The 14409-nt window shown below is 44.9% G+C and overlaps 1 protein-coding gene across 2 annotated transcripts in view; it reads left to right on the forward strand.

The window, feature by feature from the left end:
• The first annotated feature begins 10338 nt into the window (after window positions 1-10338).
• Window positions 10339-14409, forward strand: part of RYR3 (ryanodine receptor 3) — a 563020-nt gene continuing 558949 nt past the window's right edge. For both annotated transcript variants that reach the window (XM_034938474.3, XM_057299827.2), the window contains exon 1: window positions 10339-10677. In XM_034938474.3, the coding sequence (XP_034794365.3) occupies window positions 10627-10677 (51 nt within the window). In that variant the 5' untranslated portion in view covers window positions 10339-10626. The remainder of the gene's footprint in view (window positions 10678-14409) is intronic.

Genomic DNA, 14409 nt, shown 5'->3' on the forward strand with positions numbered 1-14409 from the left:
CATGACATGAGAGAGAATATTTAAGATGGAAGGGCAGGGCAGGGGTAGAGAGAGGCTGAAAGCTGGATCTACCTCTGGAAGTGATGATTTTTGAAGAATGGCATTGCCACTCAGTAAAGCACTTTGCCTAGTCCAGCATAACTGAGGGGTTGCATGAAGCAGCAGTCCCGGCCCCAGGCCTTCCACATGACAACCAGCATCTCAATCAGGGGAGCTCTTGGGCCCAATCATTGTATCTTTGCCTCTGTTCTGCGAGCCTAAAAAGAAATCATCCCATAGGGCTAAGCTTAATCTTGTTTACTCATGGGAGCTCCTTCTGACCACCCCAGCCAGTGGCAGTCTCCCTGGACACTCAACTTCTACTCCACTCCCTGGACACTAAACTTGCATTGCTGCTTACTTTACTGTACTATGTTCATATTTTGTCTTTGAAACTAAGCTGCAGTTCCTTGAGAGAGGTAGATTTTTATCTTATTTGAATCACTCCCAGTGATAGTATACTCATTACCTGAAGCTTCCTTTCCTTATAACAGGTGTGTTAAATATACCATTTTTATGTTCTTTGAATCACTCCCAGTATTCATAAATGCTAAGAACTGTGGTCTGCGAATTGGTCTGTGAATCCCTAAGGTTCTGTAGAGCTGACTCAGGTACCTCACCTACTATGAGATCACTGGGCACCCAGTGCCAAATCCTGGGACCCCCATCCACATCTCTCCCTGCAGCTTCAGCCAGAATAGCCTGTTTTCATAGGTTTTGCCTTTGGTTGTCAGTGGTGATGATGACGATGGCATATTTATTGAACATTGGGTTTCCTCCCATTGTTGGGTATTTGGCAGCCCAATTTCCAACTGCCCAAGGGCTTTCTCTGGCAGCTGGAGCAGGCTGAAGGTGCCAGAGAATTAACACCCTGGGAGCAGCCTTCACCCAGTGACTGACCGGAGTTAGCGTGTAAATACCCCAGCTTCCTTGTTTTTCTGAGGGTGACTCTGAAGTGCATGTTCCTCACTAGTTCCCAGAGTTCCCCAGTGAGACTGGGCTCCTCATGCACAGTGGTAACCTGCTTGATAACTTGCTCCTTACTGGCTTCCTTCCCTTTCCTGTCTCACTTTCTCACTCTTACTGGTACTTTCTGGGATCATCTCCGAAATCAGGGTCTCCTTTTGGAGAAACCAGACAGTAAATCAGCATCTGCTCATTGCCAGTCACTGTTCTAAAAACTTTATAGATGGCCGGGTGCAGTGGCTCACGCCTGTAATCCCCGCACATTGCGAGGGTGAGGCCGACGGATCACGAGGTCAGGAGGTAGAGACCATCTTGGCCAACATGGTGAAACGCTGTCTCTACTAAAATACAAAAAATTAGCTGGGTGTGGTGGTGCGTGTCTGTAGTCCCAGCTATTTGGGAGGCTGACGCAGGGGAGTCACTTGAACCTGGGAGGCGGAGATTGCAGTGAGCCGAGATCATACCACTGCACTCCAGCCTGGCAACAGAGCGAGACTCCATAAAAAAAACAACAACAACAAAAAAAACCCCAAAACTTTATAGAGATACTGACTTTTCAATTCTTCAATCACCCTCTTAAATTTGTTTTTAAATTTTACTTTCCTTTTTTAAATAAGAAAATTGAGACAAGGCAAGGTTAGGTATCTTACTCAGGTTCACAAAGCTAAACAGTGTTGGTGCCAGGATTCAAAGCAAAGGGTTCCAAATTGAAGAGACTCTGAAATGTGCTGATCCAGGTAGGTACTCTGCCCATTGGATGAGAATCTTAGCTTCCTTGCAGAAGTCCTTGGCAAAGCTCAATTTCTCTCATTAACTCCTGAATCCTGTCTTTTGTGTTGAAGTGTTTTAGGTCTAGATAACCTTTGTCTGTTGTTTGAAGGCATCTCTTTATCAGAAGTGTTAGTTTTTTTGTTTTGTTTTGTTTTGTTTTTCACACACCAAACTCAGTTGTGGAAGCCAGTAGAGGGGCAATGCAGCAGGGAGAAGTGTGTGTCCTGATGTCTTGACTGAGTGACTCATTATTTCTGCTGGTTCCCTTGCCAGTGTCAGTCATTATTCCTCCAAGGATGGTGGTAGCAATAATAGAGATAGAAAGGCTGGGTGGAAGGAGAAGCCAGTAGGTCTGGAAAAGGAGAGCTCATGGGGAGGGTACTTACTTACAGGATAAATTCTGTTTTAGTCATGTTGCATTTGAAAAAATGGTGATACACACAGTTGGAAGTCTCTAACGTACAGTTAGAAAAGTAAATCTATAAGTTGGAAGACCTGGCAATAAAGATCTGAGCATAGAGACTGTGGTGGCTAAAGTCATGAAAGAGGATAAGATGAGTTTGCAGAAAATGAAGGAGGTTCAAATTTGGAATCTTACGGAATGTCCATTTCTGATGTCAGGATGAGAAAGAGAGTTCATCAAATGAAATTAAGAAGGAAGGGTCAGAGAGGTAGAAGAGTCTGGATAGTGCTAGGACCTGGACCCCAAGGATGGGGAGTAGTTTCAATAAATAGTAATGAACCAACAGGGCCAAATACTGAAAGGGTTGAGAAGAACAAGAATCACAATTAAAGGGTGCTTAAGGTGTCTCAGCGTTTGAGGCCATAGACTATAATGTTGTGGTAGAAACTAAGAAGTGGAAGGATATGAAAAATGTGAAGTAATGTGTAAGTCATTGAAATGGTTTGGCTGTGTCCTCACCTAAATCTCATCTTGAATTGCAACTCCCACAGTCCCCACGTGTCATGGGAGGAACCTGGTGGGAGGGGATTGAATTGTGGGGGCAGGTCTTTCCTGTGCTGTTCTCATGATAGTGAATGAGTCTCACGAGATCTGATGGTTTTAAAAACGAGAATTTCCCTGCACAACTCTCTCTCTTTGCCTGCCGCCATCCATGTAAGACGTGACTTGCTTCTCCTTGCCTTCTGTTATGATTGTGAGGCCTCCCCATCCACCTGGAACTGTAAGTCCATTAAACCTTTTTTTTCCTTTTTTTTGTAAATTGCCCAGTCTCAGGTATGTCTTTATCAGCAGCATGAAAATGGACTAGTACAGTCATGCAATTTAGTAAATTAATATTTTACGTTTGTAAAGGGCTATTCTAAAACCACCTCAACATGAGATTCACCAATCCCAAAACCTCCTCAACACACTGCTTTTACATGTAATAAGTACTTAAGTGAGTGAAGTGATTAAGCTCAACCTTAATTTTGTTTTCCTTTTTGTTGTTGTTGTTGTCTGTTGTTATAGTTTTAAAGAATAGTCAATAATCCCTTAGGGAACAAGCACTCTAGGTGGTCACTAGCGAATTCTCACACATGTGTTAGCCATTTTTAAAAGAATTAGACTACAGCAAATTCACTAAACATTATAACTTTATAGAGGACAATATTTGATGATTAAGAAGACAGTCCAGGATCTTGCTCTACGTCTGGGTCATTACACTGAATTTAATTATGAAGAAAGCAGGGAAGATAAATACCAGACAAGGAGCCCAGAGATCTGGGCTTTGATCCCAGCTTTCATCAATTCAGTTCACAGTTTACCTTAGGGGGCCTTAGTTTCCTCATCTTAGAGTGAGGGGTTGACTCTATTGGTGATTCCCAAATCCGTGCTGGTCTTGATGAGGTTTTCATCTCCTTTGCGGGAAAAGGAGAGAGAGTGAGTGATAAAGAGAGAGAGGCAGAGAAAGAAAGAGATTATGTAGTGAGTTATTCATAAAGTCAAATTTATTCTTAATTCTAAGATTTGTCCTTTTTACTGTCTTATGTTAAAAAGTCCTTTCTTTTATACAATGGTAATAGCCATTAATTAGCAGTTTGATTATCAATGTGCTTAATATAGCAACATAAAAACATGGCAACCCCATGATACAGCTGAAAATTGTACATTTTTACTGGTCTATGCACTCATTGAACTTAGACTCTACATTCTCAATTCTAGATTGTATGATAAGGTACAAATGTGGTAGTTTAAGGTCTCTGACTTCTGTTTGGACCTCAGATGAGAGCAACGGGAGCCGCCCAGCAGCACTGCAGGCCTCCTGAACTCTTAGAGTCCACAGCATTCTGCCATGCATGTTGGCGACAACAGCAACATTCTGACAATGAATTGCAAGGCAGAGCTAACATCCTAGGACACTGGAGCTCTGAATACTAAGAGAAATTGTGTGTCCTTTAGCGCAGAGAGAACAAGGATTTGCTTTGTTAGATTCCCTGAATTATTTTAAAGGAAATTTCACTAGCTCAAAGATACTGGAAATGAAATCTGCTCAGAACAGGCTGTAGGGACAAGTTGAACCTGGGAGTTGGCCATATAGTTACATATAGTTACCCTAGAACCAGCATAAAAGTCATTTACCTACATTTTTGCCTACTGAAATGTGGGTCTTACCCTGGCACCTGAAATAAATGACAAACAACTGTGTTCATCTCCTTTCCCACTGTGTGCCCACCTATTTCAGCAGAAACTATTAAAACTGCAGCGAATCAGAGCAAATTGTTGCTGGCAGCAGCTTCAATAAATCTGTGCCACTGAATTACGGGAAGAATTAAAATGCAGAAATTAGAAGTCAAAGGCATTGAGTTTAATGTGAGACTTTTCTGATTAGGTATAGTTTCATAAGCCACTAGATCTCAATCTCATAAAGCCCAAGGGAAAACCTGAGGGGGGTGGAAGGTGACAATTCCACCTTCCAGAGGAAGTCACAAATTTCAATATGCCATAGCAACAGAATACATCTCTCATTAAAGATGCAAACACAATACAGCTCAGAACAAGCTCCCTAGGAAACAAACACAGAAAAGCAGTGTTGGTGTTCACCATTAACTTGCAACACATGAGATCTGCCCGGAATGTTTTGCTTATTGGGGCAGGAAATCGTTTGCTGAAATCAGAAACATTGTGTCTTTTTTTGTGTGAGTAAAGGCCTCATAAAAGTCGAATAAGAATAGAACTTTAAGAGAGGCAAGAATACAAACAGACCAGAAAGGCAGGCATTGGAAACCAACACAAAGGAGGACAGGGACTGATCTGCAAGGAATATCTAGGTGTTTTGTGCTGAGCAGTTTTACAAGACATTCTGCTAAACATTCTAATCACCCAGTCATTTAATCTTTAAAATACACACAAAAGTGGGTATTTTCATAAAATGAAAACAGGCTTTGAGAGCTTAAATTATTTGCTCAGAATCATACAAATGGTAGAGTTTTGCCCAGGACTCAAACTCTAGTGTTTCTAATGTCAAATGTCTAATTTCTAATGTCTAATACACAATGATTACAGTATAAATTTACTGTTAAACAGAGGCTGACCTGCAGGGAAATGCAAATAAACTACTATAATGCTGGTGGCTTAATCTATTGCTTTAACAACCCTTTCCAACTGGAGACTCCTTGAAGATAAATCAGCTCAATGGACGGCACCTTGCAAAAGATCTGCCTCCTAGGCTTCTGCAAGTGTGCTCAGCTTGTCTCTATCTCTGCTGTGCCTCAGAGGCTGCCCCAGCCCCGCTGGGAGAAAGCCCCCTCTTTGAGTGATTTAGTTTCCGGAGCCTTTCACCAGAATGGCATATTAACTTTTGCCTTATAATGTAATCCTCTAATCTTAAAACATCAAAAAGAAAAAGAAGGAGAAGGTGAAAAAGAAGGAGTAGAGGAAGGAGAAAAAGAAGAAAGGAGGAAGAGGAAGAAGAGGAAGAGGCGGAGAAGGAGGAGGCGGTGGCAACGACGACATTTCCATGTGTTCAGCTTCAGGAAGGTATCAGTAAGTGGATCCTTGCCTGTGTTAAGCAGTTGCGATGTCCGTGGCTTTTATAAACAAGATAATGCACATATCATCAGAAAAAGAAAGATTTTTTTTTGTACCTGTCCCCTGTCTATTTTAGAAAGGAATCTGAATCAAGGATTTTTGGTATGGCTTCCAAGTTTTAGGACAAAGGTATATTAGTATACCAATTTAGTAGCTTATTATAAAGATCTTGGAAACAATTGATAATTTCTTCTTAACATTAAAAAATGACTTTTGTAAAATGTGTATATCATCGTTCCTACTGACACCAAATTAAAAGCAGGTGTAGTCTCAGGAGCTCTTTCTGTTCACAGGCTTCCCTGGTGACAATACCTTCTTGCCTTGGAACACCTGAACAAAAAGCAGAGAAAAGTGTTTTTTTTTTCTTTTTGCTAATGAAAAACATAAATAAATCTTCAGTCAGTATATAATAGTACTTGTGTATATGGTGAGATATTTTAAAAGATGGTAGCTAGCAGAGTCAGCTCCCTCAACTCTACAGTTCTTTCCATCATTCCCTTTTATATGTTCCTTAGGCAAATCCTGAGTCAATGCAGACTGAAGCCATGAGTGCAATTAATGGAAGAAATGCATTTTCAGCAAATGGATGACTCCTATAGTTAGGAAGTGAGGCTGAAATGGATATTGGAGAAAGATTTAGTGTTGTGTAGAATTTAATATATTGCTAGTAACATGGGTGAAGGCTATCTTTATCAAGTGTGACCTCTTAGCTTCTGTGTCTCCAAGCATGGGAAGTCCTAGCTTGTTAAAGCTTAAGCCTGCCTCCCCCATGGCTAAATGAACAAAGATTTATGAGACTTTTAACCAGAATGAAGGGGCCAGAGTCTTTGGACAGCAAATGGAGTGAAGCTAACTGGCCCTCCTAGAACTGAATCCATGTCCTTGGCCTCATTGAGACCACTTGGGCAACTGGTTACCATGAATAATACAACATAGCAAATGAGATACTGACTTATATGAGTGTGGACATTTTCATTAGCATTTTAAAACTATAGCAATATTACTGTTAAAACACAAATAAGAGGCCCTCTTATGTGAGAAAATCCTCAGGACCAATACTTTGAGAACCTGCCGGAGGAGAAAATAAATACATGAATTTTATTTCAATAATCAATATTGAATAACAATATTTCAATGTCAGGCCTTTAAAATTGTATATGTAAAAGGTATAAAAGTGCTATAATGATAAAAATGAAAAATTTCTGATTTGGCCCCCACTACAGGCTCTCCACCTGCTGTTGATATTGGCTGCAGAGTGCCCCAACATTCAAATACAGCAGGCTTTGAAGTCTGACTTTGAACCATGCCAGTATCCCAAAGGTATTTCATTTCCCTGTCGTGTGCACCTAATTGAAGTCATAATAATGGCTGATAGCTTTCTCCAGAGGTTTAGAAACCCGGGAGGCTTTGGGTTTTTCTTACAAAATGTAGTAGCTACAGTACCCTCTAAGACCTAAGGTCCAAGTCCTCTGCCTCTCTACTAAGAGTAACTGGTCTTGAGAGAGACTCAGTTTAAAATATAGGCTGTGTGGAAGCAAACCCAATGTGTATGGGGTATGGGGGCATGGAGGTGGTGTATGAACCTGATGTTTTCCACTTTGCTGTTCTAGAAGCAAGGCAGTATAGTGGAGAAAGTACTGAAAAGTATTGAGATTGTTTTACTCCAAGTAAGAGGAGATTGTGTGACTCCTTTTACTAGATGTATGAATTTAGACAAGTAACTTACTATTAGTTTATTCTCTCCCGGTCTTAATGGGTGAACTAATAGCAAAACAAGTATCAAAGCACAGTGTCTGAACTACTATTTATCTATACCTGTATGACTACAGCATCATTATTGGTGCATCTTTGGGAAATCTTAGAGAATGGAAGAAGTACCAATAGATTTCAAATAGAAGTAAATGTCCACCTTCCCCAGTTTACAGTCTGAAACAACAGCCTGAGACTCTTTTATAAGCTGAGCTCCAGAACAATCTTAGATTTTGATAATTAAACAGCTTACTTTGGGGAACTCTAAAGGAACACAAAGACCATCAGGAATCCAAGTGGATGCACCAATGGTGTTACAGAACTCCATTCTTACTTCTTTTGTGGTAGGGTTATTTGACTGATGCGGGAGGTGGTGTCCCAGGTTACATATCTGTATTTCAGTAAAGTATGTAAGAAAGGCATTTATAGTAGCCCTATGAACAAGAAGAAATTTGGGCTGCAAAATAATATATTTATGTAGGTTATTTTTTAATTATAACTTTTATTTTAGGTTCAAGGGTACATATGTAGGTTTGTTACATAAGTAAACTGCATGTCATGGAGGTTTGGTGTACAGATTATTTTGTCACGCAGGTAATAAGCATAGTACTCAATAGGTATTATTTTTCTGACTTAGGTAAGTTCTTGATCATTAAATAAGCATAATCAAAAGTATGAAAGTTAACCCAACAGGGCCTCTATTAGTATTCTGAAGGTATGCCATATCACAGGTTAGTAATAATTAGCACCTTGCCTGGCATACTCTAGCTTTAAAAATACCTTAAAGGTTCACATATAGAGACATCAATACATGATTGGGTATTACAATTGGAAGGAATACACACACACACACACACACACACACACACATATTTTTGAGACAGAGTCTCGCTCTTGTTGCCCAGGCTGGAGTGCAATGGCACGATCTCGGCTCACGGCAATCTCCACCTCGCGGGTTCAAGCGATTCTCCTGCCTCAGCCTCCCAAGTAGCTGGGATTACAGGCATGCACCACCACGACCGGCTAATTTTGTATTTTTTTTTTTCAGTAGAAATGGGGTTTCTCCATGTTGGTCAGGCTGGTCTCGAACTCCTGACCTCAGGTGATCCACCCGCCTCGGCCTCCCAAAGTGTTGAGATTATAGGCATGAGCCACCGTGCCCACAGGTACTCAAGCACTTGCATGTGATCAAGATGGAGAAGAGCTGACTTTTGCAGTTCACGTGGGAGGAAAAAAGTAAATCTAGAAATTCTAGTTAACTCCAAACACAGTGAGTGTCATTAGTGTTTCTCCAAAAGCCAATCCAATATTAGGCTGCACATAAAGACTGTCCAAAACAAGGACGGAGAGCACAACAATTCAGGAAGAAGACCACCTGGAATGCTCATATGGCCATCAAAGATGACATAGGCTCTGGAAACTATACTACAGGGAAAGTTGGGGCTAAGAAGAACCTTGAGCCAGGAGAAGAAAAGAGTGGATGGTGGGCCATAGAGGCAAGCATGGCAGATGCCTTCTAAGAGGTGAAGGGCCACAATGTACAGATGGTTTGACTTATTCTAGGCGGGTTTCAGAAGAGGCACAAGGCCCAAGCTGCAGCCTAGAAGGTAGCAGTTTGAGTACAATACAAGAAAAAAACATTTTTCTTTGCATTTCTGATGTTCATCAGAACATATGGGACGGAAGCTCAGGAAAGAGATCTTAAGGTAGCATCAAGAGATAGATGTCGTCCACAAGGAGGCGGTATATGAAGCTGTGAAATGGCTTGGGGTTTCCAGTGTCTTCCACCATCATCAGCCCAGAATTACCACCTTCCCAGTTGCACTTCCTCCTAAATCTACATCTCTGGTGCCTTTTGCCTTGAGCAGTCTCTTGCCTCGGAGCTTCTCGGCCATCAAACAGAAGGGGGCACCCTGCACCGTCAGTCAAGGCAAGGACCAATCTGGCAATCCCCAACCATGGAAAAGGACCTAAGGCTGGGTGGGATGTAGGAGCCTTCCAGGACCTGGAAGGGAGCCACCTGTAACTACTCTCTACTCCCTTTAGAGTCCACAGGGCTGGAACTCTAAATGCAGAATAAGGTTAGGGGTGGGCAGAGAGGAAGGGTTGTGATGCCACCTGACTTCCAAATTGAGAATGGCACAGGATCCCCCAGAAGCTCCCTGGGGTACAGAAGTCACAGCAACCCTGGACAATCCAGGGGTTTGGTAAAGTGTACTTACCAATTTTGAAGAGGGGAAGGGGTTCTCTTAAGGTGTAGAAAGGACTATCCAGGGAGTTGCAAACTTTGTTGTAAGTGGACAATCACCCTCGCTCCTCACTGCACCGTCTTCTCCTTGCCCAACAATGCACGCGGGTCCTAGCAAGGTATTCGAGTCCAGATCGATCTCTCTCTCTCTCTCTCTCTCTCTGTCTCTCTCTCTCTCTCTTTCCTCTCTATCTCTCTGTCTCTGTCTCTCTTTCCTCTCTCTCTCTGTCTCTGACACACACACACACACACACACACACACACACACGAGGCAAAGTGGGCAAAGCGGGCAAAGCGAGCAAAGCGAGAGGGTTGGTACCCAGTCTGGGCGCGCTGGAGCTAAGCAACTGGCCTTTGTTTGTGAATTGGAGCAGTTTAGGGGACATCCTCCGGTCGCCGCGGGGCGCGCGCCTCCGCTGAGTGTGCGGTGCGGTACCCAGCGGTGCGGGGGAGGCTCCACCGCGCCAGCCCAGGGCCCCCGCACCGCCCCCGCCAGCTCGACGCGCCCAGCGTTGCGCTCTCCACGGAGCGGGCGGCCGCAGCGCACTTGGCTGGGGCGAGAGGCGAGAGGGGTGGGCGGACTGCTTGGTTGGCGTTGGCGCTCTGCAGTGCAGTGGAGTGTTAGCCCAGCTCCCTATATGGTCGGGGATTAGCTTGGCGCTGCTGAGGCTGAGGCTGAGCCAGGAGCCGGAGGAGGAGGTGGAGGACGAGGACGAAAAGGAGGAGGAGGAGAAAGAGCGCAGCAGCAGTCAGCGCACGCCGAGCGGCTGCCGGGGGAAGCAGAGGCGCCGGAGGCTGGGGCACCGCCGACGCCTCGGGAGCCATGGCCGAAGGGGGAGAAGGAGGCGAGGACGAGATCCAGTTTCTGAGGACTGTGAGTCTCCGCGGCGGGGGCGAGGCCGTGGGCAGGTGGGGAGGAGCGCGGAGCGCGGCGAGGAGGGGCTGGCTGCGCTGCGCCGCGGTGCTGGGTGCCCGGTGCCGGGCGCTTTCTCCGCACCCGCGGGCTGCAAAGGCGGACCGGCCACCTACCCGCGGGGCCGCGAGGGGCTGCGTGGGAAGGGGCACCATCTCCTGCCTCTCCCTTGTTCCCCTACCGCCACCCTTGCCCCAGGCCCTCCACCTAGGACCGCTCGCTCTCCAGGCAACTTGCTACTTCGTCTGAAACCCTTGATGCCCAAACTTCAGCCGGGGTTTGTTCGCGGTTGTCCTGACCCATAAGATCGGCGTTGGAAGCCCTCGCCCCGGGGTCGGCCCTCTGACACCTCCATACTCCACGCCAGCCCCATTCCTCTTCCAGGGCGCCCCCACGCACAGGGGAACCTCCGGGAAGGAGCCAGCGGGGCAGGGGGGAGTGTGGGGAGCCGGGTCGGAGAAGCGGGCGCAGGCGCTTGGTCCTAGCCCTGGGATCGCTCGGAGGGGAATTCACCCAGTGCTGCCCCTCTCGTGTTAAGCCCCACGCCGGCAACTGCTGCTGGAGCCTGACTTGACTGACTGCCTGTCGTGTGTTCGAGAGCTGTGGCTTCTGCTCCTGGCTCCCGCGAGCCCCGCAGGACAGGGAAACCCCAGTCAGTGGCTCCGCGTCACTCAGGTCCCCTCCTTGACACCTGAGGGCGCTGCTCCGTCCCAGATTTGGGGGTGAGGGGGCGAAGTCTGTTGCAGCCACACCAGCCTTGCCCTGTAGGAGATAATACAAAGACTTTCAGGGTGGACGGCCACCCGGAGGGGTGGGGGCATTGGGGATGCATCCTAGCGCTGATTTCAGCCAAGTGACCTTGAGCAAGTCGCATAATCCGCCCTACTCAGCCTCAGTTTCCTCATGTGTAAAATAAAATGTAACCAGCGTTTCAGGGTGATAAGGATTAAATGATATCGTGAATGTCATAATGTTTTGTAAACGGCAAATTGCTCTGTAAATCTTAGGTAATTTTATATGCGCTGCCTTGCTCTCAGGAATTAGAATGAAATTCTTTCCCTCTCTCACTTCCCTTTAAGGGTGCCCCCTTCTCCATGACCTGGTCTTCGAAGATCACAACTTACCTCTTGTCCATCTTTTGAACCACTCTCCTCCTGTTGAAGTGCTTCCTTCCAATTTACTTCAGTTTCTCTTCCAAACATGGTTCTTTTGTCAAAGCTGGGACTTGGGTCTTATTTGGGGGGTATGGAAGTACCTATCACCCTGCTGGTACTACTGAGAGGCTAGAGTATTCATCTCTTCATCCTTCGTCTGACCTGCAGACCCAGACTCCATTCTCATCTCTCACACTGCACACAAGATGGCCCCACAGTTGCAACTCATGACAACCCTATTGTTATAAAGCTGCCTGCTCCCCTCAAAGCTCCATCAGATCCTTTGGTTGTCCCTCTGACAGGTGTCTTTAGTAGTGGATGGGTGGCAGCTCAGGTTTTTTCTGCCTTGTGTCCTCCATGATCAGTCATTTCTTCTCCTTATTATTAATGATCTTCTAGGCGTTATTGCTTGAAAAAATTATCTTCAGACAGGGTCAGTGTTGAATAGATGTCCCAGGGAGTTGAGGCTTAGGAAGGTGGTAGTTTTTGTGAGATCCTTATGCTTTTCTCTTGGCTTCTGAGCCATCTTCCCTGACTTTTCCTCTCCATCTGGCATTGTAAGTGTTTTTTGTTTTTGTTTGTTTTTGGTACACCTGTAGCCAAGGTTTACTATAGTAGTGGTTCTTAAGTTTTGTGTCCTGGGCTTCCTGCCCTAGAGATCAGAGCTGGCGGACCTCTTTTAAAGTACACCCATGACAGCCTGTGGGGTTCAAGGACCCAGGTTCAGAACCCCTGTTGCAGAGAACCGCATACCGGTTATGGCTTAGAGCGCGTGATGGTGGTAACCATGGGGGCAGTGACTCCGAATGTGGCATTATTGGTTCTTTTCCTTCTAGTTATCACCTTATGTATTTTTTAAGGTGTGTTCCTCATTTCTTCACCCTATGAGGCACCTTAACATCTTTGTTTTTAGCTCACTGGGAAGGAAATAGGTGATGAAACTGAAGCACAGGAAATCGAGTGACTTGAACATAGCTGTTGACAAGTTATTGGTAATTTTCATTATACAATGTTCAATTACATTCCCGCTAGAGCCTGGCATTGAGCGTTACGCCAGATGTTATATATAGTCTTAAGAATATACTTAAGAACATAAGAGGAGTACTGCAGCTTTCTGAGCTTGGCATCCTCCTTCTTCATCTGTGAATTTGACAAAATGATTTTTTGGAATCCAATAGCCATAAGCTTTTGATCTCTGCACAAAATTTTGACTTTAGGGTAGTTGGGAACACCAGGCTTGTGCTAGCAGTGGGATTTTTCTCTCCTCTGGGTATGTCTGGGTTAGGGAAGCTATTTCACTTTGAACTCACTCAGTTACCTTTGCCTTAGGCTTTCTTTCTCCTCCCCAGACAACACCTTTAAAAGCATTTTGGCAGTGTATTAGTCATATATAATGCTTCCTCACATCGACATGGTCCTGGATGAGAAGGTGACTCATACTGGACCATGGAATAGAATCATATCTTTGTAACCATGAACTTTAAAGGATTGCCATCCCAGAGAGCAGAAGCTTTTAACCTATTTACAAAAAAAGACCATACAATAGCATTATGCCAAGGATCCTAATCAAATTGTTAGTGGTTGTAGTGTCAGGTTTGTTATAATAGTGCCAAAAATGAAAGCAGCTAGAACTATCGATAGTGTGAAATGAGCCAGAATTACTGCAGTAACCACTGTAGGTGTGTGTGGTGTGGCTTTAGACACTTATTTGTGGTAGTGTTTATTTTGGTTATGTCCTCTGATACATTTGGAAGCCCACCCTCTCCTAAGTAGGGAACAAGACCTAAACAAGGGCTTTGGAAGCTTAAACACATGTGAACTAAATGCTACTGTACCCCAAGCCTTAAGGAGGCAGTCTAAAACTATATACCCTCTTCTGGCCTTCTGAAATCACTGACAGTCATGTATGCCAGTTAGAATCAGGCAGATAGAATCTTTAAGGCTAAAATTTTCCCTCCCACTGCTGTTGGCTGTGGCATCCTCCTCTCTTCCGATTGCTCTTGCTGACGTAGCCAGTGTCATTGACGTGGCTCTGAAGCTGCTCAGAAGCAGATAAACCTGCCAGCCGCTGATCTGAAAGCAAGAAGTTATGGTGAGAAGAGTGGCAATTACCCCATCTTCAGACAGTCGGTGGAGCAGCTGGCACCACATTCTGCTTTGAGAGTGCTAGGAGAAAACTTTTCTCTCCTACTTTTTCCTTTAGACTACAGTATCCATTTAAAAAACACAAAACGAAACAAAACTCTAATCCTTAGCTTATTGTTTTTAAAATATCACAGTCTTCTCCTTGCCAACTGCCTTTCCACCACAATGTTAATTGAAACAGAACTCAGAGCCAGGCGCGGTGGCTCACGCCTGTAATCCCAGCACTTTGGGAGGCCGAGGCGGGTGGATCACGAGGTCAGGAGATCGAGACCATCCTGGCTAACACGGTGAAACCCCGTCTCTACTAAAAATACAAAAAATTAGCCGGGTGTGGTGGCGGGCGCCTGTAGTCCCAGCTGCTCGGGAGGCTGAGGCGGGAGAACGGCGTGAGCCC

The sequence above is a fragment of the Pan paniscus genome, chromosome 16 (genome assembly GCF_029289425.2).
Source record: "Pan paniscus chromosome 16, NHGRI_mPanPan1-v2.0_pri, whole genome shotgun sequence".
NCBI lineage: Eukaryota > Metazoa > Chordata > Mammalia > Primates > Hominidae > Pan > Pan paniscus.